The sequence below is a fragment of the Amblyomma americanum genome, chromosome 4 (genome assembly GCF_052857255.1).
Source record: "Amblyomma americanum isolate KBUSLIRL-KWMA chromosome 4, ASM5285725v1, whole genome shotgun sequence".
In the NCBI taxonomy this organism is placed as follows: Eukaryota; Metazoa; Arthropoda; class Arachnida; order Ixodida; family Ixodidae; genus Amblyomma; species Amblyomma americanum.
In genome coordinates this window covers 74749781-74773707 of record NC_135500.1, presented here as the reverse complement: position 1 = coordinate 74773707, position 23927 = coordinate 74749781, and the positions used below count along the sequence as shown (strand labels likewise).

The following is a 23927-nucleotide window of genomic DNA, read 5'->3' as shown; positions in this document are numbered from 1 at the left end:
GCATAGTATGATATATAGGATAAGTTCACTACAAGAAGAATGCATGAGGGCAACATGCTAGATGAAATTAAAGCTTGTCTAGATGTCCAATTTCCCTGAAATTTCCTTTAAAAGTTCATTGCATGTCTCTGATGCCTAGGGCAGGCTAAGAGACCTAAAAGACTGTCCATGGTTAGAGACACAGGGGAGAGCTTTTCCATGCACTGTTCGTAGTACGCACGCTCGTCAACATATGCAGAGCACTCGAGCGAGATATTAATCACAAATTCGATCCAGCCGGAGTTGTCACAAAGCGTTCGTTTGACTGAAACGGTATCGCAAGCCGTTTGTAAATGCAGCGCTCAGGCGCAGTCGGTGATAAAGTGTTTCCAGGCAGCGAGGAATTCTGGGTGGGAGTCTTGATCCGAGATGTGGGTCGACTGAGTAAAGAAATTGGTAGTGATGTGTCGGCAAGCTCCAGATCCGATGCATTTTTTCTTTTGAATCAGTTCTTTTAGCCATTTGTGACGCATCAGAATTTGTGAAGAAGGTCCGAATGTATCGCCGATGTTGGTGGCCTTTACGGGCCGCTTCATCAGCTTTTTCATTGTCCAAAATGCCAGAGTGTGCGCATTGTTATACACAAGGACATGGTTTCTTCGTTTTGCGTTCGATGTGCTAAAGATGCCGCAAAAAGCTAAACGGCAGCATATGTTCTCCTTTATACATCACTATCCATTGCACTGGCCACGAATTTTTTTTATTGTTCCGACAAATAGTCAGAATGGCTGGAATGGGCGGACGCACGTATGAGAGTATGCACTGCTGTAAATAATTCTGCTTCGAGCAACGGCCAGGGCAGCACGAATGCGCGTACCACACGCCACTCGAGAAGAGATTGTTTGACTTCGTCGCTGAGTGTTAGCCTCATACGAGTAAGTGGACCAGCGCTGGTCGGTCGATTTTGGCTGTCTCCGTCTTTGGCAACGAGTCAAAAAAGAAGACGCCACCGTAGAGGTGCTTGTGGACGGCTAGGTTACCTGCGCAAACAGAGAGAAAAACGCGGTTTAACAGTACATGGTGTCGGCAAAAGCTTAAAACCTCGAGTGCACGTAGCAGCCGACCGTTAGTCACCAGTAGCTCCATTATCATCTAAAATCGATAAGTAGACATTCGGGTAGTTCACTGCCCAAGAAATGGTGCCGAAAGCACACGCAAGAAAAAGTAGTACAGAACGACAAAAGCGCGGACTGCCATCAAGAGCTTGTCAGACAGCACCTCACTATACAGTAAATCACCATGAATTTGTATGTCACGGAATTGGAGAAAACGTTCAAAGTAACGGTATACAAATTATTCAGAATGCCGAAAGAAAAGTCCTACATCTACATACCTTTAGTTCGTGAAAATAAAATAGCTGTGGTTTAACTATTGTTGAACCTGGTTAAAGAGCGAAAGCTGTGGTGTATCGGCCAACTAGACGCGGCTTAGCGTCTCTAACGTTGAGTGCGTTGCGGACAACCGCCAGCAGCGGAGCTTGTGGAAGCGCCTGCGTTTTCATTCCCGCTTATGTCGCCCGTTCATGGACGCCTCATTACATAACTCGAAGATGCGTTTCTAAGAAGTCTGTGCATTCTGCATTCACTAGACGGGCGCCATCTGCTGGACCATCGCCATATATTGCGTGTTGTGGTTTCAGTGGGCGCCGCATGTAGGCGCTACAACTCCATGCTATGTTGATAGACATATGTGGTACAGAGGGAGATAGATAAGGTCTCAAGTTTAGTAAGGAAAAAACTGCAGTCATGATATATAATGATGAAGTCGGCGAGCATAGAATACAGGAGTTCACGCTAGAAATAGTGGATGAGTACAAGTATCTTGGGGTGTGGATAAATAACGACGCTGAGTATCTGACAGAGCATGAAAAATATGTAATGAATAAAGATAGTAGGAATGCAGCTGTCATGAAAAATAGAGCACAGTGGAATGACAATAGGTATGAAGTGGTAAGAGGGATTTGGAAATGGGTGATGGTTCCTAGCCTGACTTTCGGTAATGCGGTCCTGTGCATGCGACCAGATGTTCAAGCAAGGCTAGAAATTAAACAACGTGGCGTAGGGAGCCTAGCTTTGGGAGCACATGGCAATACACCAAATCAGGGGGTACAAGGTGATATGGGATGGGCGTCGTTCGAGAGCAGAGAAGATAGCAGTAAGATAGCATTTGAGGAGCGATTGAGAAAAATGGGGGAAAAGCAGTGGGATAGGAAAGTTTTCAGATACCTGTATATAAGGAATGTTGATACGAAATGGAGAAAGCAGACTAGAAAATTGACAAGCAAATATCTGGACAGCAGTAGGGGGCAAATTAGCAGTTATCAGTTAAGAAAAAGGTTAAATAAACAGAGAGCTTTGTGGAAAACATGGATGCTGACCAAATCAGCACTGGGAACATACAAGATTTTTAAGCAGAAAATTGCCAAATTAAATATCTATGATAATTGTAGGGGAAGCTCTTTGTTGTTTGAGGCCAGGAAGGGAGTTTTGCGGACTAAGACATAAAGAGTCAGGTACCTTGAGATAGACACGTTGTGCGTTGCGTGCGGAGAGGAGGAGGAAACGACTGAACATTTGATACTTTTATGTAAAGGGCTTCACCCTACAGTGGAAAGCAGCGGGGCTGATTTATACAAGGCACTGGGGTTTAAGGACAGTGAAGGGAAAGTAGATTTTAAGTGGGTAGAAGTAACCAAGCGAATGTTATCTGATTGATGGCTAAAATCAAGAGAAGAGTAAAATTTCATGAGTCATGGCTAGGTGGCTTGAGCCACCGCCCGATGTAAAGGGTTCAGCCGTATCCATCCATCCATCCATCCATCCATGTAGGGTGCCTCGATGGCAACATGTTGGGTCCTACTCTCCCGTTCGGCTACACTGGAGCAATGCGGCGGCGGGTTTTTTCGAATAGAAAAGTGCGTTTCCCACGTGGTATTCCACAAAAATGGTGTCCTCCGAAGACAGGGTGGTACCACAGATTGTATAAAGAGCGAATCAGAGTTATTTACGCAAAAATATATCTTCTTTTTCAGCTAATCTGCTGAGCAACACGGCGCCTTGTGAACATTCGTTACATTCTCACAAAGGGCCATACTGCGGTGAAATCTGTTGACCAGGATACTTTATTTTCATTACTTTTCAAACCAACAGGATTACTTATTTCGTGCTGCATTTGCATATTTTCCAAAGACTGCCATTCAGATAGATTCTCGTTCACCATGAAGTCAAGTGGGCGATGTCGCCTTTGGCGGCTGCTAATTTTAGTTTACGAGGATGGAACGTTAAAGTTACGCGTTATACCTCCGCCCCCAACAAAAACTGTTCTGGAATGCAAGCATGCCTTGCCTCGCATACCTCGGAGTTTTGAGTCGTCTCGCTTGAAATGCGATTCCGACTTTTTCTGCGCTCGCTTCACCGAACAAAGCAAAATAGCGGCTGTCCTTTTCTAGCGTGAGCAGAACACCAGGGAACACAGCAGTCCCCCATAGCTTGATTTCCGACTGCTGCATCATGCACAACACAACAAGAGCTCACTTCAAGCAAAGGGGCGCGGCCCAAGGGTATAGACCGGTATAGACCGGTATAGACCGGGCCAAAAGAAGCGGCGGCGCACGCTGTCGTAGGTGCGGGAGACTCCAAGATGACCGGCCGTGGGAACGTCGTGAAGCTGTTCAAGGACGCTGCTGCGCAGGTGTTGAGGGACCACGAGCAAGAGGTCAGCGCCGTCAGGCCGCATATTGCGCCGGTAGAGGACGTTCTCATGGAGCACAAACGGGGCGAGGGACACATCACAGCGGTTGGCAGTGAGGCGGTCGATGAGGGAACGTAGCGACGAATCCAAGCGCTGTTCTTGCGCAATGTTGCGGAAGGCCGAGATGGATAAGACGCAGGCGTCAGCCTCGCATTCGTTGGAGGAAGGCGGATCGACAGGGTAACGGGACAAGCAATCCGCGTCCTGGTGCAAGCGGCCGCACTTGTGGACGACACAAAATGTGTACTCTTGAATGCGAGGAGCCCAGCGCCCCAGCCGGCCAGTAGGGTCTTTGAGCGAAGAAAGCCAGCATAAGGAGTGGTGATCCGTGATAACAAAGAAAGGGTGCCCAAACAAGTAAGGGCGGAATTTTGCAATAGCCCAAACCAGAGCGAGGCATTCCCGCTCGGTGATAGAATAGTTGCGCTCTGACACAGAAAGGAGACGGCTGGCGTACGCAATAACGCGAAGCTTGTTGCGTTTTGTATGTTTCGAGCGTTCTTCGCCGCCTTCGTTCTCCTGATTTGAGACGCATCATTACGCACTGCGGCCTTAAAGGGAAGGTGAAATAGTTTTTTGAGAATTTGAGGTTCTTTAAGAAATCGAATTCATGAAGCTTCTGTTTTTCTTAGGCATAGCAGCAGTGTAAAAAAAACACAAACAAGAGAAGAATAGACACTGAGAGACACGCACAGACGCTGCTTATTCTTCTCTTGTGTGTGTGTGTTTTTTTTTGCGCTGCTGCCATGCATTAAGACAAGTTACCAACTCACCCAAGAGCTCATTTTAATGACGTTTCTACGTTAAGCGTGCCAAGTTGGTTCGTGCTAGCGTTTAAAATAGTGACGCAATCGCCGATTAAAACTTCAATGATCATCAGGCTTCTCCTCACTGCGTAAGAGAAACTCGCGATGACGTCATTGTTGCTGAAACTTTAGTCGTCAGCTGCCTTCGCCCCCAAGCTGTCGTGCGTTTTATAACACCGCCAAACAATGCTTCGTGGGCTTCACCTTAAGAGGCGTCGGTTTACTTCCTTGAAACAACATTTTCTTAGCTGGAAACGCAGCGCCGCCCTACGTGACGTGATAGTTGCGTCCTTTGCCCGTCGCTGCGCACTGCAGAGAAGCCTGAACGCCGATGCGGCTTTATTCTGCGATTACATAACCATTTAAAAGCCTAGCACAAAAATACTTCGCATGCTTTACTTGCAAGTTTCACACATTCCACCCCGTTAAACTCGTAAAATTCTAACCTCTTCACCTGCCATTTAATTCACCCAAGTGCTCTCAGTACACATCGCACCATCTGCACCATGCTATCAAAAGTCGCATGTTTTCCCCACCAGACCGCTAGCACGTGCGCCGATGACGTAGGACGGGAAAGCTGCAATCGTCCTGCAGTTGATGTTGATTGCGCCAAGGAGCGGCGAGGATTAAAACTTTCCAGGGCACACCAAATTTGCCGAGCGCTTTCTACAGAACATGACGACAAAGACGTTTCCCAGTAGGTACCCAAATTACTCAGGCGCGCTATCGCTGGCAAGCGAGTATGTGAACTCTCGTCCTTCATTTTTTTCAATTTGTTTCTCTTTATGTCACGAAGGCAATTCTAAACCCCTCCCACCTCCCTCCTCTACTTCTCTGCGCCAGATTACAGGAAATCCTGGCGCAGTACCTGCATCATTTGCGCCAGTAAGCAAAGAAGTCGTGGCTGCGTGACGCCAACCAAAGGAACCTTTTTTTCTCCACTACAAGAAAAAAAACACGTACAAGCTCAAAAAAACACGAACATACGAAGAAAGAGTCTGAGCTTGTACGTGTTTGCAATGCACCAACTAGCCCAATAGTCCGTGCTCCTGAAGGAAAAAAAGGCTCATTTCGTTAGCACCAAGAAGCCACATCAGTAAAATTTATTAAGGATGTTTCTGGGCAGGTATTTCTTAGTTTAGTTTTTTTTTTGCTCTTGATGATAGCTGTGGGGATGAGAGCTTGTCTGTCGTGTTGACTGGTCCGTGCCTTTCAGCGCGCTTTATGTCAAACGCGGTTTTTCAACTAGCCCAGGCCCCTATCTTTATGAGAGAACTACTGCCTTGCCCGAATACTATTTAGTGAGGCGTCAGGCCAGTGTCTTTTGGAACCTGGAGGAGATGGTTCCGCGGAATCGAAGGAGGCGGCTCGCATTGCCTGACTCTCCTTTCTTAGTTTAGCTTGACAGGGATAATGGGATTAAAACGAAGTGCTTAGCAGTGGATTATTTTGTGAGGCTTCTTTGGGAATCAGTCGCTTTTGATGGCTTTTTTCTGCAATTTTCGAAAAGAAAAATTAAACGTATCAGTTAAATTTGTCCACGAATAAGGCTACTTAGCAACTACGAATCAGCAAAATATCGTCCCATCGTATCATCAATCTACATGTAGTCAACTCCGTTCAGAGCCAAAATTAACCCTCTGCACGATTCTTTTGCGGAATAAGCCACTAAGAGAAGCAGTTGAGAAAATATGACCATTAGGTTTCAGACGTGCCACAGCTTTGTGGCGACGGACCGTTCGCAAGAGAAATTTGCCATTACCACGTGGAATTCACCGCACATGGGGCAGTAATAAAAAGGGGGGGGGGGGGGGGGGAATTTCAGAGAATGTTTCAAAAGTTAGTGTTAACTACGCAGAAATAGCTACATTTGGCAGGTCATCCTCCGCGCTGCTGGCATATCCTGGAAGATTGGCGCCTTGTGGACAGTCCTTATGCTCGAATAACAAATGCAGCATGCTTCTGCTGAATTCGGCGACTTAGCTGAGACTCAAAGTTACAACTGCTCTACCTGACCTGTAAATAATATCTTCACCTAGGAGTAGAGCCCATTTCACATTGGGGGAGGTGCGCTATATAACCAGCGTCCTTTTTCAGTTTAACGAGTGAGTGTGGAACACAGCAGGCCGTCATAAGTTATCGATTGCCGTGAAGTTAGAGCGACTGCACCATGCATAATATACACTCAGAAGTGCCAAAATATTATTGCCAGGAACGAAAGAACTATGCACTGCTTATTTCCAGTTCAGTCGCGTTATTTCAGTCGCCCCGCAACCTCACACAAACCCCGCCACACGCATAGCACACTGTACGCAACTGACGCGTGGGACCCAACATGCCGCTACGAGGGGGAAACGGCGGCGTGGGGTGGCACAAAGGGTGTCCCCAGCCTGAAAGTGGACGCGAGCGGGCATCAAGGCACCCTAATGCTATGCGCGAAGAAAACTGAAGGCAGGCTAGCACAACTCGTCATAGAGGGGCAGCATTTCTGAGTCGCTTATTCACCACTAACATCCCTTAATCACCGGTGCCCTGAATCCTAGCGTTTCCGTCGCGTCTCTGATTTAACCGAAGCGCGTCCAAATTTCTGCTAAGTAAAGAGTTTTACGCCACAGAATAGCCGGACGTATGGGTGCAAATCAGGTTGTTGCCAGGCGAACGCCCTTTGACACTCATTTTGCGCAAGCAGAAGGGTTCTAAGAAAGGCTGTAGATGTGATCACTCTCCTGAAAGTGCATTTATTTATTTACATCATTACCCTAAGAGCCCGCTGGAATTACAGAGGGGTGTGGGTTACATTCGGAAGTGAAAAAATGCGGCAGTATACACACGTATAAATCAATATATATATATACAAGGCTTACGAAAAGAAAGAAAAGTAGGGTTACAAAAAGCATATCGTACAAACCGCAAACAGGACGAAGAAAAACCAGGTAAGCATACAAGGCGTAAACTTGAAAAAAAACAAGAGATATCATTCTCAAAAAACATTTACATGAGCGTATGCACCAAGGTGAAGAACCACTTTAAAAAGATTGGGAGTATCAGGAAATTAAGTAGAAAAAACAACAAAAATGACAATGCTGCAGTATCTTGGGTTTATGACACCAGCAGGTCAATCAATGCAGACTTGTACGCACAATTATCAGAAATTCCGACGATAGATCCGAGAAACTGACTCCAACTCATTCACGTACTTGGGATGAATGAATTGTATAAATTGGAGGGGACACTTAAGCTCCGCCTTAAGGGTATGACGCGATAGCTGTAGTGGGTTAATTTCCATGCAGAAGGTCATTCTATACTTAACATTCATAGATGCGTGCGAGTCTCCATACCGCTGCTGGCGCTGTGGTGAAGCAGTTAAGCGATGCGCCACTGCCCTGCGATGGCAGGTGCTCCCAGCGGTGGGCCTTGTGCGGCCCAGGTTGCTCTCCCCGAGCGACCAATCATTAACGTTTAACTGCTACCTGCCACGGTGGGCAGCTTGCTCACTATCCGGTGGCCAGGTTGGGATGACGCCGCAAGGTCACGTGACCTATGTGGCTCACCTGCCTCCTAGGCTGCTCTCTGGGCTCCACCTGCCAGAATCGTGCTCGTGGTTTTTCTCTCACAACGCCGACAGTGTCGACACCGGATTTTCTGCGTAACGGGGCCTTTAGCGCTATCACGTTCAAGTTTGGTTTAGCATGAAGTAATACCAACTTTATGACGATGGTCTATACGATGTGAAACATAACAGGGCGATATATATTATCATCTTATTCTTAAGAATGGCCTTTTCATAAGAAATATTATTGAGTCGGCAAAGGCGGAATATTTTTCTACCTTGTGACAGCAGAGGTAGTGATAAGCTTGATGTCGTAGTAGTGCCGCTAGAGTTGCGGTGATAGTTTGAAAGAATGAAACGAGCCGCTCGGTTCTGGAGAGATTCTATTTGATAGATGAGCGTCTCTTGACTGGGGTCCCAGAAAAATGCAGCATTTTCCAGTTCTATATGAACTAACGATTTGAAAACAATTTCACGTGACTAGAAAAAGATCAATATTATGGCCCAGCATGTGATTAGCGTTGTTGGTTATATAATCTATATGAGTCTTACAAGAGACATTATAGAAAGAAATATGCCTAGGTATTTGTAATAGGACACAGGTTCGATGTTACAATTATTAAGATGATATGAGGGCAATGTAGTATTACGACGGGAAACTCGCATGTACTTGCATTTCTTAAGGGTTAGTTCCAGTCAAGTCGTGGTCTTGTCCAGTCAAGAACATGGTCAATATCGCGGATATATTTATTGTGGTTGCTCTTATAAGCCACGGTGCAGGTCAAAGAAAAATGAAGCAGTAAGTGATCACTCAAGCCTCGCGGCTACTATAGAGGCTAGAAAAGGTCAGGTGAAGAGGTGAATACTAAACCCAAGATATTAGCAGTATAGTAGGCGTAATTCGAGATGCCTACATTACTAGCTGGTAGAGCACAAATTCAAAAACATGTAGTCTTACCTGGGAAAAATATTACAATAGGTATGATATTGGACAGCACCATACTAAAGAATTAATGTCGCCTAGTAAAATGAAAGGAATATTCGCATACCTTTTTGTAATGATGTGGATGACGGCATGAAGGTCGTCGGTAAAGGTGGGTGAACAGGGCGGAGTACGATAGCAAACTCCCACTATCATTTTCCTGGAGCACGTGCGAATTTTAACTAACACAAGTTCAAACTAAGGCGTTTCTGACATTAAAATAAAAAAAACATCAAAAGAGGGAACAGACACGACATCACGGGCGCTGACTGCCATCTCTTTGTACTTAATGAAACCAGCACGATAAGTAACACTCACGCTGGACCACGTGGCGCGGTAGGGGCCAAATGATAGCCCGTAGAATGCCTTGATAACGTTCGAAAAATCTGATACAGCTATCAACGAATGGACAATAAACAAGAACATAGTTACCTGTGCGGCTCAAATATAAGTCACAGGATGAAAAAAAGAAAAGAAAAACAGCGGATCGTGTGTACTACCCCTATCCCCCAGAAAAAAAGTATCGGAGATGATAGAAAATAACATGAGGGGTAGGGGGAGTGCAAATGAAGAACAGAAAATGGTCAGAGTATGTAAAATACGACAGAAAATAAGTAGAACACGTGAAAGTTGGCTAAGCAGGGCGGGAATAAAATGTAGAAGAATGAAAAACCTGCGGGGCCAAAGACGGAGTGAACACGGTAAAGTTAATGTCAGCGTACGAAATCATATGAGTTTAGATATAGCTAACAGGGCACGCGCTTCAACTGTTAGCATGGATTGAAAAAGAGCATGTATTACAAAGAATTGCATCGTCACAGAAACATAAGGAAAACAAAGTTCAGGTAAAGGAATTATGTGCGCGCAGCATGTCTCTATCTCAGATGAGGTAGTGTGAAGTTTAAGCGCACTTTTCATGCCATCAAAAACGATTGCCATGCAAGACTAAGGTGTAGGTGAGGAAAATAAGAGACTCTACTATACATTCTCTGTATCCTATTACAGAAAATATCTCATATATACTGAGACAGCGCCCGTGTCTGTGATTTTGCTCTCTGTCCTCGTCTTTTTGGAGCTAAACTTTCTAAAAGGACATCCACTCTAAATCACCCAGTTAACCATCCTCACCAACTATTTATACTACCTCCCATCTTGTAGGATAAAATAGACGGTGGAGCCGCGGGACTGCTTGTATGTTCGCCACGTCACTTGACCTCACGAACACTGTCTGACGTCGGGCAATGCACTTAACATGTAGCATTCAAAACAACTTTTCGCAACGATAGTTAAAAAGAGAAGAAACAGGTTGGCTTTCTTCATACTAACGCTGTCTCTACGCAGCCACTTCCTTAGAATCGGTGCTGTGAGCATTGAGTGGGATGCTATAAGAATACAAATGCTGTCTTTGCGAAAGTACTGCATCGTTGCTCCAAAATTAAACCTGAAGGTGGTGGGAATATAGGAAGGGAGTTTCCTAACGAAAGCAATCGCTAATGGTGAGTGAGCTCTATCTCCTCGCCACGGAGAGGATCAGTGATAGTTGTTAGAGCTAGCATATTTTCTATTCGATTGGCTTACATCTTTCGAATGGCTCAAAATACTGTGGCCCAGTGAAGGACACCAATCAGTTGTCTTATGTACAACTTTCTTAGCGGACTAAAAAGGGTGATCATCGAGGCGTGTGGCATCTCTCCTTGGCAGGTCGGATGTGTCGGACATCCCGTCGGTATCGCTTCGCGAAATTAAAAAATGTTCAGGTTGGGGAAAAACCACAAACACCGTTGCATGCATTAACTTAACACTGCGTGGTTTGAGAGCTCCTGTGGGCGGATATGTCCCTGTGCATATGAGTATGTGGCTACTTATTTTATACAAAAAGTCGCGCAGCAGATGCCTCGAAAGTGAGAGGGCTCCATTTCTTCACGCGCCGCTCCCGGGCCACACAGCGTGTCCGTATCGGTGAGCTCCAGATCACAGCAGAGAGCACTCACGTCTAACAGTGTCCTTGATGCTCTCGACGAGTCGGTGGCGATCGCGCCTGCGACCTTCTTCCGTGAGCACAGCTGCAGCCGCGGGCACCTCACCAAACTCTCTGTGCGGAAGGCCCACCACGGATAACTCGGCGATTTCTGCCGCGTGTTCGCGCAGCAGTAGCTCTTCCAGTTCGGCCGGAACCACCTGGTTATCCATGCACTTTATCATCTGCTTGAGTCGGCCCACGATGTAGAACCGCCCATCGTCGTCGTAGTACCCGCAGTCGCCTGCAGAAGCCATTTCAAGTAATTCAAGGGGGGAGGCGTAAGCGCCAACTGAAATGATTTGCTCGGCGTTTATTTTTGCGATGTAGAGTCGAAGAGTGACTAAATAACTACTCCACAGTAAAACAAGTTGCTCACATAAGGAGGGACATGGATATTTAAAATGGCGGGTATTTGCCGCTCCCGTTGCCTGCCCAAGGCGGCCAACCTCCTCTCCTACTTTGTCCCGTAGCCAACCGCGAGCAGCAAGTTTCCCCGAGATTTCTCGGAACGGAATTAACGTTGAACAACGCGGGAGGATAGCTTTCCTTAAATGCTTCCGCAGGGAGCATATTTGGGCGACATTTTATCCCCGCGCACCTCGTAACGGGATTGGCGGAGCAGCGACATCATCCCGCTGACGTAAAATGTTCAATTTCATTAAGGCGCAGGCGACTGCACAAATGCAGCGCTGCTTCTCATATGCAGACTTCCCTGAGGCGCCATGTAGAGGCACATGGTGTCATCTGACCGTGCTCTCTGGTATTGGTGCTGTTTCTACGATGAACGGTGCCCTGCACCGGTGGCTCTACATGCTGTGATAAACGTCTCTATTGAGCATGGTCTGTACTGTCTGTTGCTTAATTAAAAGCATGGCGACCCCTTCACGCCTTAATGCAGCAGAACGCTGGGCAAACCAGCGAATATGTCAGGACGACTCATGTGACGATCAAGTTTGCAGCGTAATGTATTTATTCGAAACAATGCTGGACTGTTGCATCAATGGCTGTGAGTTTAAACAGTACGAGGAAAGCATATTGCTTCTGATTCGTCGCAACCTTAGGCCTTAGGAAAAGCAAGCGAAGTAGCGAACACCGCCGCCGATGCTTTAGTCACGGCTTCTCCCCCTCAAAGGGCGCTTTACCAATACATCTGAACACAATGGCTGACCTGCGCGCAAATCTGCTTCTTGCAGGAGCATATACAGGAGCAGTACGAGAGGAGGGGCACCAGCGTCGTCTTGTGGACGGCCCTTCTCGTTTTGGGATTCTGCGATGACAGCAACGACTGGAAATTGCACACCGCTGGTCCGGCTAAATCGGTCATCGTCATCACACCCAGACGCCACTGTACACAAAGTTTTTTTTTGTATCGACGAAGAGTCCCTTATTGCATTCTTTTAGAATTTTTACCATCACGACTGCTGCGACTTTTGTGTTATCCGAGCCGTCTTAGTGTGCTATCGCTCCAGGCGGCATTTCTCGATTCAATCCCGTCGGCTCCCAGCCGACGGGCGGCGACGACCGCCGCCATTTTGGCTCTTAACCCCCCGCGCAGCATCAAATGCCGGGCATTGCATTAGCGGGCGGCCGTCCTTAGACAAGTTTTTGCCGCGACGCAGTTTCAGCTGGTTTCCTCGGCGGATTTTCTTCTGTGCCCCCCTGTGACTGCCACGACCAGCTGCCCTTTCGACGCAGGCCCTGCTTCCTGCGGCCAAGCCTAGCAAGAGTTTCTCCAGGAGAACTCTCAACGTCGCATGGATTCGTTCCACGAAGTGCAACCGCACTTTCCTCTTCACGCCGGCTGCTTTAGCTCTCATTGCCCGGGCTGCCATCCCTGCGTACTTTCCTCTGCGATCGCCTGGTGTGCCCGCTTTCAGCGCTCGCTAGAATACAAACAATGCGGTCCTTCTTGCACGCATTTTGTGTGCCTGCTGTTTCCTACGTGAGAATTGTCATTGTGCACGCGTTCGTTTGCCCCCTACGTGCCGAACTTTGCTCCCGCATCCTTTGTCTTCTGCCACTATTCAAGCGCGCTTCGCTGCGCCCACTCCCGATATCCAGACCCCTCCAGAAGCTCTTCGCTGCCCTCTACACGCGGCGCCTTTTCCTGACAACGCTACACTCAGGTTCTGCAGCAAATGAACGGTTATATAGTCTGCAACAAATGCGCACCTGACTTGCGCCATCCTTCCAGGTCAACCAGCTCGGCATTCGCTTTTGGTCTCTTGTAGTAGCTTTTGACCACGGATTCGCTCCGGTAGCAAATCTCCCCTGTTTCATGAGGGCCTAGTTTCTCGCCAGTCGTCACATCTTCCACCTAGAAATTTATGACAGGTAGTATCAAGTTTAGTGGACACGAAAGGTTAAGTTTTAAATGAGCAAATACATGAAAAGGACAAAATAATTTTCGGTACATGATTTATAAGTGCAATTTTTCTCATTTAGTTGACTGTCAGTAGAGAAAGTCAGGGACATACAAATCTTTTTCTTGATTTGGCTGTGGCTCTAGAATGGCTTGCCTTAGCAGCAGTGAGTTAATATTGTTTGAATTCTGCTTAACTGAAACGTACTGGGTGTTTTTTTTTTAGAACGACCGAAATATTTAAAACTATGGTTTTGAGGTACATAAAAGCTTTTCGCTTCATAGTGATACCAGTGTGAGCGGACGTAAATAACAGGTGAATCATGTTAACTATTACAGTGTTTAACTGAATTGAAATAGTGAAGCTTTTTTCTGTTAGAGATGGGCACATGATTGCAATTAGAGATTTTTAGCCAACCATTTTTAGAATTTATAAACGGGATTACCCTCTCTGCTAAGGCTCGAATAATTTGGCCCAATTCTCGCAACATGCAAAACACGCGCGGTTGCGAGAGGGCGCAGAGCGACGTCAATCAAATCGCGACACTCCATGACGCATGTACAAATTGATATTCTCTGCTGCGGCTGCGCTAGAGCACCGAAATGGCGAGAAGCGAGGGGCACCACAACACGCGCGGGACTGAGATTGTCGCATGGTACGTGCGTCGAGGAGTGTAAGGATTTGATTGACGTCGCTTTGAGCTCTTCCGCAAGTGTGCGGCTTTCGAAAGACTCGAAAAATGGCAGGAATTAGTTGACACAAAGCGGTGAGGGTAATCGCGTTTTCGAAAGTCTAAAAACTAATATGGCTATTACTAACGGCCAGTTACAAGTCTGTAATTGCATTCCAGTGCCTATTGGCAATAGTTTAAAAAGTAATTAACTGTTAGAATTTAGTTCAAAACTTCACTCGTTTGCCTCATTTTCTTGGTTTTTGACGTGCACCAACACAGGTATTACAATGCCGCAAAAAGCTTCTCTTTACCTCAAAAACCCGATTTTTAAGTCGTTTGCACGTTCTAAATATAAGTACACATCTGGTACACTCGGGTACGCATGGGAGAAGCAGTAAGGCCACATGGGGGTATGTACGGCAGGGGTGACGGGCTGGGAATGGCGCTAGAAAGGTATGCAAATATCACTACGAGTTTCTTGATCCAACGTTCGTGAGCACCTGGCTAGCAGCTGGTAAATGTAGTTGGGTGCTGGTGACAACTGGACGGCCTCCGAGTCTATGTGTTCCTCAGAGCTCGCCTGGCGACGAAAGGGAAATTGCCGAAACTTCTAAGAAGCACAAGGAGACAGCCGTGAGCTTTTGCGCGTTGCAGCGACGACACAACCCCTCACAGATACCTTGATGGCCTCGACGGCGCTCAGAGATTCTATGCATAGAAAGGTACTGGGCTGGAGTTAAAGCATACAGCTATCTGCTCTGACTAATTAAGAGATGACGTTGCACTGACGAGCCGGAGATAACATGTCGACCTCAAGAAATTATTGAAGGAAACGTGGCGCCGTCTCGCCCTGGGGAGGAATACGTGTACTGTGCACAGAAAAAGATTACGGGATGCGAGTTCTCGCATGCAGCACTGGCTTGCGGCCCAGTCGACTGGTATTATTTCCAGAGGATGGAAAATACAATTTCCCCGGACCGACTGAGGCGTTTCAGACGATTCGGTAGCATGACTGAACTTAAATTTTTTTCCGCACACTCGTACCCCGTAAAGTTTTCGGCTCTCCTAATGCGCAGAATGGCGGTGAGTAGAAATATGCTGACGATTCATGATGCCCATTCGGAGTGGATACTGCTATAACCGCTTGCAGACAGCGTAGCCCGAGTTCTCTTCTCGAGCAGGCATTCTAACGAAATGGCCAAACTTAACTAGAATTGTGTCAAGCACCACTCATAAATCTGTACCTGCTTTTCCGTGGCCAAACCCTTACAATGGATTCCTTCATTTGTCAAAGGCGCTCACTAGGAAACCAAGAAAACCCTGGCTGGAATATTTTTCGACCCCATCTCTTTGAACAGAGGTCTGAACAAACATTTTCATCCCACCCAGAGGCTGTCATCATCACCATCGGCCCCGCTGTGTCCACTGAAGGACAGAGGGCACTCGAATTCACCTCCGATTAGCCGTGTTGTGCGCGTGCTGTGGCTTCCCCATCTCCTTCGTCTGCATGAACCTCTGCAACCCCATCTACGTTTGACTTCTCTTAGAATCCACTCCGTCGCCTGAGGAGACCTTGATCTCTGCATCGCGTGCGCTTCCCATGTTAATTTCTTCTTGTTGATCTGAGAAAGAATTACATTAGCTCCAGTGAGCTCTCGTACATCCTCTGATGCCTTGCCGTCTGCTAACGTTAAGCTTATCTTTTTCTTCTGTAACTCGCTGCGTCGTGTTTGATTTAATTTCAAGTCATGCGTTCGCTTCCAACTTTCTGCGCCATAAGTCAGTATACTGCCAAGATAGAGTATGCAATCATGATTCAAAACAGCGCAGCAAACATGGGCAAAAGGGAGACTAGACAAAACAAGCGGTGACTTCAACTGAACTTTACTGTGGGAAGTGAAGAATGCATACAACACGAGTCTTGAAAAAAACAAACAAAAAAGAAAACTGCATAAAAAGCGCGAACTATCTGCGCACCCGTTCAACGGCACTCTGTGCGCACTCTGGCCATATGAAGACAACCTTGGACTCATCCTTATTAAAGCTGTCAATCAAGACAGCCACCATTTAGGAAATCTAATTATTTTTGTGAAACCACGACTGTTGCCGACTCACGCGAGTTTCGCCAGAATGTGCATGTAATACACCTCCATTATTTCTATAGCCGAGTGGTTTTTATGGCTAAAACGAATGGCTGTACCAGAAAAAACCGAGGTGCAACCACACGTATGACGACGCGGGGCGACATCAATGGACGATTTAGACGAGTCACTAACGCTGGAGTTGGAGTGTTCCTGAAGAATTTTATTTAGGCGTCGTCTGGCCTGACCAATACACACAGCACCGCAACCAAGCGGGAACGTATAGAGAATTCCAACACTGCATGAAATGAACTTCGGACGACCTGACATCCACTAGCTTTTGTAAAAAGACGTCACTTAACTTAATCGGTGCCGAAAAACATCGTTTATGGCACTTGTGTCAGTCGGTCGTCAGTTGTGGTTTCACAAAAATGAATTAAATTTCCTAAATAGCGCCTATCTCGATTGATAGCGCGAATAATGACGCGTCCAGTGTTATCTTCCGGTGGCCAGAGTGTTTGTTGCACACTTGCGCATATATTTAGCGCCTTGTATGCAAGTTTAGTTTAATTTTTTTCATAATATTCGCGATATATACATTCTTCCCTTCTCGCAATAAGGTTCAGTTGAAGTCAGCGCTTGTTATGTATAGTTTCGCTTTTGGCCGTGTTTGCTGCGCTGTTGTCAACCATGAATACCAAGTGCCTCAGAGAAGACTCAAATATTTTCAAAAATTGGCTTTTTGGGGTGAAAATCTTGCTTTTGCGGCCTAGTATTACCAGTGCTGGCGGACATAGGAACGCAGGTGAATTGTGTCAGGTGGTGAGCTGATTAAATATTTTCTGATAACTAACTTTCTATCTATCACAGATAGGCAACTGGTTGCTATTAGTTATTTATAGCCGGTCTTTAGTAACAGCCATGTCAGTTTTTAGAATTTCGAAAATGCGATTACCCTCGACGCTGTGGCGCGAAAAAATTTGACTGCATCGTGCGAAAATACATGCGCGTTACCATGCAGGAAAACAATCAACAAATGTGGGGGTACTAAGGTAATGTCCGCGTGCACTTCTTCCCAGCTCCTCCAAATCAAACCTATTAAAGGCCTCTCACAAACATATGCTGAGTAGCACTGGGTAAATTGCTTTACTTTGAGTGTCGCCCTTTCTGCCTGGTATTTTAATACTTTCCGTGCGGAGGACTATGATCGCTCTTTGCTCCCTGTAGATATTTCATACCACCTTTACACATACATCTTCCATACCCGGTTTACGGGATGCCAGAGAATCGACTGGTTCTGAATTCCAGTTGTGCATTTGGGCGCTGAGATGCAAGTGTTCAATTCTTTACCATCCTGAGACTTTCCGTCGTGGAATAACATTAACATACTCCTTAGCGTACCTTGACCTCTGCCATCGTTACGGGCACACCAACGTCAACTCCGATTTGTGGCTTGCCGGTTATTGGCTGACTGAGAACGAGTCCACAAGACTCAGTCATGCCGTAGATGTTCACCATCCTCTCGATACCGACGAATGCCTTCTGAGCTGCCTCTGCCACGGGCGTAGGGAGCACGCTCCCACCCACTGCGATGCGCCGCATGCTCGGTAGACCTCGGCCTGTGCGCTCCATCTCGTGCACCAGACCTTGCAGCTGGGCCGGGAAAAAAATTGCCGCAGTCGCCTGCGCCAAAGAGCGAAACAGAGGAACAGCGAGGAAGTGACTGAGCTTGTGTGCGCGCTTTTTATGACGTACGAAGAGGCACTGCTTCCTACTGCAAATACACGCAGAAAAACTTTACCAGTGCATTTTCCCTGAACCGTAGCACGATAGCCACATATCCCGTTGTGAGAATATGCTAAAATTTTGTTATGATCGCGGTGAGCAACCCTTAAGCGGGCGAAGCTCGACTACGGTAAGCGGAGTAGTGTAAGGAAGTTTTTGAAAATTTTGCATTCAGAACAGGAAGACGATTAGGTTTCTGTGAAACGGGAAGGGACGGCTGCCAGCATAATGACACTCTGGAAGATTTGTTCCGAAATCTGGCTGGATTAGTGAGCCGCACAATAGTTATGTGATCTTTGAATTGCTTCTTATATAGTCTGTCTTCGTGAGACAAGGCATGCACGTGTGCTTCAAATCAGCAAGCTCCTTCTCAACAGCATGTTATGGTCGAGAATAAAAGAACTTGCTTTCATAGCAGGGCTTAATGCTCGCAGCAACTTCTCCCAAGGATTATTTTCAATGCTTGCAGACCTGAACAATGCAAGTTAGTGAGTAATACAGGCGTACTACAGCGGCAATGCAGTCGCTCCCAAGTGCATGTAATTGCCGAATATGATATTTCGACTCGATAGCCCCAAGGAAGTGCCGGTTGCACATAATTCGGATACACAAGGCTCAGATAACTGCTCCTGTCTTTTTTTGGTACAAAAGTGTTCTTCACGATTTAAACGGTACCTTTTTTATACAGGGAATTTGTCATCTTAAGTCGATTGATGTCTAGCACGGCCTCCATATCTACTGTGGGCGGCGATATATGTCAGACCACGCGAAAGCGAAAAAAAAGCAATGATGGTGGATGGGCGGATCACAAATAATTCATGCTGACGGGGGCTGAGCGCATAAAAATAAAATAACGAAAAAAAAGGGCCAAATACAGCTCCACAGTTAAATTTTGACCAAACCAATTTACAAGCAGCAAAAATTTCTATTCTCTTCCGACATCGAGAACAGGTGTAAGCATGAAGTACATTGCATGAAAGGCTTCGCGCCTTTTAGGGCCGCGCATTGACAGCCGTTGCCGCTCTCGGGCATTGGCTACAAACTGTGGCCAGTGGACATGCCCCAGTTTCTCCACGTCCCCTCCTGCACGAGGCCACCCATAAATAGGCAGCGAAGTGTTTCGTTGTGTCATAGTGTTTCATTTCCTACACAGGACGCCGGGTTAACTTGAATTCAGGCATGTTCTGTCTGGGCTAAACATGAGTCCTCTTCGTATTTTTCAATGTTAATAAACTTCCTGACATGAACACTAAGAAAGCTAAGCGTTTGGGATTACACATTTATGCCAAGTAGACGTGCGAAAGCATGTTTAGCCTGGTTGGCCCATGGGTTTGTTTTGCTGGGTCACGGATCTGCAATTACATTTGCAGGGACACGGACCTTTCCTCGTGTTTGTGATGTCAGAAAGTGTGCATTTTTTATGTATTTTTTCGTCTGCCTACTCCCATCATCATCACCCCCCATCGTGACCCTCTTCTTTCTCCTCTTCCCATTCCCCAGTGTAGAGTAGCAGGCCAGATTTTTTCAGGCCAACCTCTCTGCCTTTCAAGTCAATAAGCCCTCTCTTGCTGAGTCGCCGGCACTTCTGACGACGATATTATGTTCAGGCTAAGCCCCTGATTGAGCTTAAGATTATCTTCTCTGTTCGTGCCGCGGATGAAAGTTGATGAATGCGACGATGTGCAGTGCACAGCGTGAGAGCTGTAATCAGCTGCGGTGATAGCGCAGTGACCTAGTGCAGAGGCCAGCGAGGCTGATCTGTTCGCGCCGCAGTGGGTTCGAAACCAAGTCGCGGCAATATTTGTTTTATTTGTGCGTGAGCTTAGCTATCCTAGGTTTTGTCAAGGTCACCTTCAAGGTCAAGCTTCACAAAAATCGATCAGAAGGACAGACCACCACAAGTAGTGCTTTCGCAGTAAAAAAACCGGTTCTGTAACTTTTAACCTTGCAAGTTCACTCCCGAAAACAATTTGTTAGTCGCTTATACTTGCCTACCACATGCGTCTTCCCTGAATGGGACCCGTGCGCAGACCTTGGAACTATGTAAAGAGAAATGGATTGAAGGGAACAAAGCACGTCGTAACAGCACACGAAAATTTTGTGATGAAACCTCTGTCGCAATATCACTAGTAAGTTTCTAAGTTCCGCACGCCATCTAACTCTAATTGGAGAACAGCGGCTTTCCGTGTCACTCCGCATCAGCTCTCCTCCATGAAAAATGAGCTTATTGCAATTGGAGGACCTGGCAGCTGTGACCTCCTGTAAAAAATGTCTCGTAGTGGTGACGGCAGGCACCCCAGAACAAAATCTCGCACGCTCGAATGAAACTTTAAAGCTATTGATTGAGCGATTTTGCGCCCGCAAAGAGAAACAACTCGGTGACGGCAATAACAGCGAGCGTGCTGGGCGGTCGACGAACAGAATCGCTCTTTCTCTCCACCGCACTGAATTGGTTTATAGGTTTATAGGGGTTTAACGTCCCAAAGCAACTCAGGCTATGAGAGACGCCGTAGTGAAGGGCTCCGGAAATTTCAACCACCTGGGGTTCTTTAACGTGCACTGACGTCGGACAGTACACGAGCCTCTAGAATTTCGCCTCCATCGAAATTCGACCGCAGCGGCCGGGATCGAACCCGCGTCTTTCGGGCCGGCAGCCGAGCGCCATAACCACTCAGCCACCGCGGCGGGTCCCACCGCACTGAATTAAAGACGACGAAGTACTTTCTAAATCAGCCGAGAAATGCCCTCGACAACCGTGAATAGCATAGAAGGAGATGCGCGTGACACGCATATTGCGTGAGAAATCCGGTGGGCTCCCGCGTCACAACCCCTGTATCCTGACACGGCGGGCGTGACCAGTTGCGGGGTAGGGTGAGGGTCCAGTTGGCTTTGGTGACCCTAGCACAGGACGTCATCGACGCCTGTTGCTGCGTCGTAATAAAATTCCTTCTCTCACTTTCACCACGTGCCGGCGATGAACAAAAGTTGCAATCCGACATTAACCATCTCTTAAGCATCGACCCTACGGGTGAAATGAACAGAAAGGTTGCAAAAATAAAGAGGAAAAATGCAAACAGTAGTGTCCATTCACGCTTGGTATCAGACATTAGCACATTATGTGCGCCACTCACGTGCATATGCTGGACACGCCACTAGAACATGTTCTATATTCTCTAGCACGCCACATGTGATACAGTCCGGGGAGTCCGCTTGTCCTATTAAGTGCAAGTATTTGCGCATGAAGGCGACGTTTAAACGTAATCTATGCCCTGTTTTTATGTATTTTTTTCATCTGACACCTCCCATCATCATCATCCCCCATCATGACCCTCTTTTTCTCCTCTTCCCGTTCCCCAGTGCAGAGAGGCAGGCCAGATATTCATTTTTCAGGCCAACCTCTCTGTCTGTCTTTCCCGTCAATAAGACCTCTCTCTATATGCGCCACTCATGCGCGTGCCCGTCGTTGCTAGGATGCTGGCGCTCCACCATGAACAAACGGCTTTATAGTCCAGTGTGCCTAGCCGTCTAGGTGTTTTGTAATGTCCGCAATAATGGCTTTAAAGTTTTCTACTAAGGCCTTGGCGGCAGATTTGGTTCCAAACCCAGACTTTGTGGCTCGTATTCCACGTCCTGTCATCGTAGGTTGTACCGTCCGGTGTAGTCTGCTCCTGACCTCCGCTCCGTCGCCGCGCAAGTCACCTGGCTTCGGTGAGCTTTCGGTAGGCAGATTAGTCGAGGTGGCCTTTGTCGGTGACGTTTACCTGCATGGCGTGGTCATAGCCTCCATTCCGCAAACCCGTATAAAAGGCGTAATTGGGTGGTCTATTCTACGGCAGCGTAGGTGAAGGCGGCGTAAGGCGGGCTAACGTCTCATGTCTCGTGCTCGGCTTCAACACATATGGCTCGCATGCCGGCGATCGTTTTCTTTAGGCGTTCCGCAAGACCGTTAGTCTGTGGGTCAAATACGGAGTCCTCTTCCGGTGGTTTGCTTCGCAGTACAACAGTATTGCTTGAAAAATGTGGGCATACTTGCAGTTCCTCCCTCCACGATTACAACTTCGGAAGCATCGTGGCGAAGGAAGATGTATTTAATGAAGAATCTCTTAACTTCTACCAAGCTAACACTTGGTAAGGCTTTCGCTTGGGCGTAGCGGGTGACGCAGTAGATTACTACTGTTATCCGCTAGTTAAGTGATATCAACGTTGGGCAGGCGACAAATAGTTCTGTGCCGATCTGACAGAAAGGCGTCTTTGGTGGTTTAATAGCCTCCATAAATACTCACGGTCTCGTTGCCAGGATTTTGTCGGTCTTATAGCCACGATAACTCTGGATGCAGTGTACGATGTAAACTGACAGACGGTGCCAGTGATAGTGGTGCTGTACTCCACAGCTGTTGGTTTATCGTGCGACGCCTGTAGAATTTCTCCACACCGATTTGTACGGACGACAAGAAGGAAGGTGGTCTTAATGATTGCGAATTCTACTTCGTGTGGAGGAAGTTCTCAACACAAAATATTGGTAAGACCCGTCTGTATCTCTACTGGATGAAAATGTTTTGCCTTGCAGGCACTCGTTGATAAACTGTAGCTCACGGTTTGAACCCTGCCGTGTCGCGATATCGCTGGTGCGTATCGGTCCATAAAAGGCATCCGTATAGTCGTCTTCCAGCGGCCTGTAAACAGGGGCTCGCGAATAGCTGCCTGAATCAGTGTGTTGGCGTCTAGAGTTGTAGAAAATGGCGGTGTTGAGCTCTTGAAGGTGCAAGCTTCACGGAGCGTGGCGGCCTGAGGGGCCTTGGCAAGCAAATAGGAATCATTTTGGTCGCTTACCATTTTCAACGGTCTACCATACAAGTAGGACCGGAATTTAGATATGGCTCAGATTACGCGCAGCGCTCCTTCTTGATTGTCGAATACTTGTCTTGACCTACGACAGGGAGCACCTTGCGGAGACAATAATTCAATTCCATACGAAAACTGCGGCTACACCCAAGCTGCTTGAAATTAGCGTTGATATTGATTTTCGCGTCTTCATCGAAATTCCCGAGAGCCGAAGGGGAGTGCCATCTGCGCTGAAGTTCTTTGAAGGCTACACGTTGCGGCGCATCCCGTCAGATTCGTGAAGGTGGCGCCGATGCGGGAGAAGCTATTCACAAATCGTTGTTTGTTCAACGTCTTCAAAATTCCCATCATTGGCCCAAAAAGTGCAATGACTATGTCTTTTGCCATTATTGATCATGAACTTTCCAGTGTTTACAAATATTTAGTGAAGCCTGATTTAATAACCGTCTATAGGCGGCCATTTTCCGATCTTTTAATTTCCCGCATTTTTCGGTCTTGTTTTATATTTCTACATATTGTGTTTTGGCAAAGAATATCGAGCAGTCCTTCTAGATTCAGGGTTCATGTTTTGAAGTTATATTCTTCTCCCTGTTCCACTGTTCTCTCCTGGCTCCAGTACGCTCAGGCAGTGTTTACACCTATCACACCACCTTTAATGCCGCATTGGTAACTAATTGAAGCCGAGGTGCTTGCAAATAATGAACATCACACCCCAATCAAAAGTCTGCTAAGACCACCGACACTGTGATGCCTACTATGAACCCGGGTCACTTTACCTTTTGTGGTCGCCTTCTGGGCGCGTCGGTATCTTGGAGAAGCCTCTTTCCCACTACAGTGTCCCTTAACGTGTGGCGCCCTGACTGACTAACGTCACCTATGAAATCGCTCCCCATGCACCATCGGCCCTCGCCCTATCACCGATGTCATTCACGTAGGCCGCCTCAAACCTTACCGCGTCGTTCACAGGTCGGCACCGTAATGCTGGGAAGGCGCTTCTGTCCCCGAGGAGCACAACTGCCTGTACGACCGCACCACA

The 23927-nt window shown here is 47.1% G+C and overlaps 1 protein-coding gene across 1 annotated transcript in view; it reads right to left on the bottom strand.

Annotated features, from left to right (window-relative positions):
* Positions 1-781: 781 nt before the first annotated feature.
* The window catches only part of LOC144128039 (2-succinylbenzoate--CoA ligase-like), a 91768-nt gene continuing 68622 nt past the window's right edge, over positions 782-23927 (bottom strand). The window contains exons 6-9 of the mRNA XM_077661087.1: positions 17666-17947; positions 13320-13464; positions 11119-11388; positions 782-1019 (exon numbers count right to left, since the gene is read on the bottom strand). Coding sequence (XP_077517213.1) covers positions 907-1019; positions 11119-11388; positions 13320-13464; positions 17666-17947 — 810 coding nt within the window. The 3' untranslated portion in view covers positions 782-906. The remainder of the gene's footprint in view (positions 1020-11118; positions 11389-13319; positions 13465-17665; positions 17948-23927) is intronic.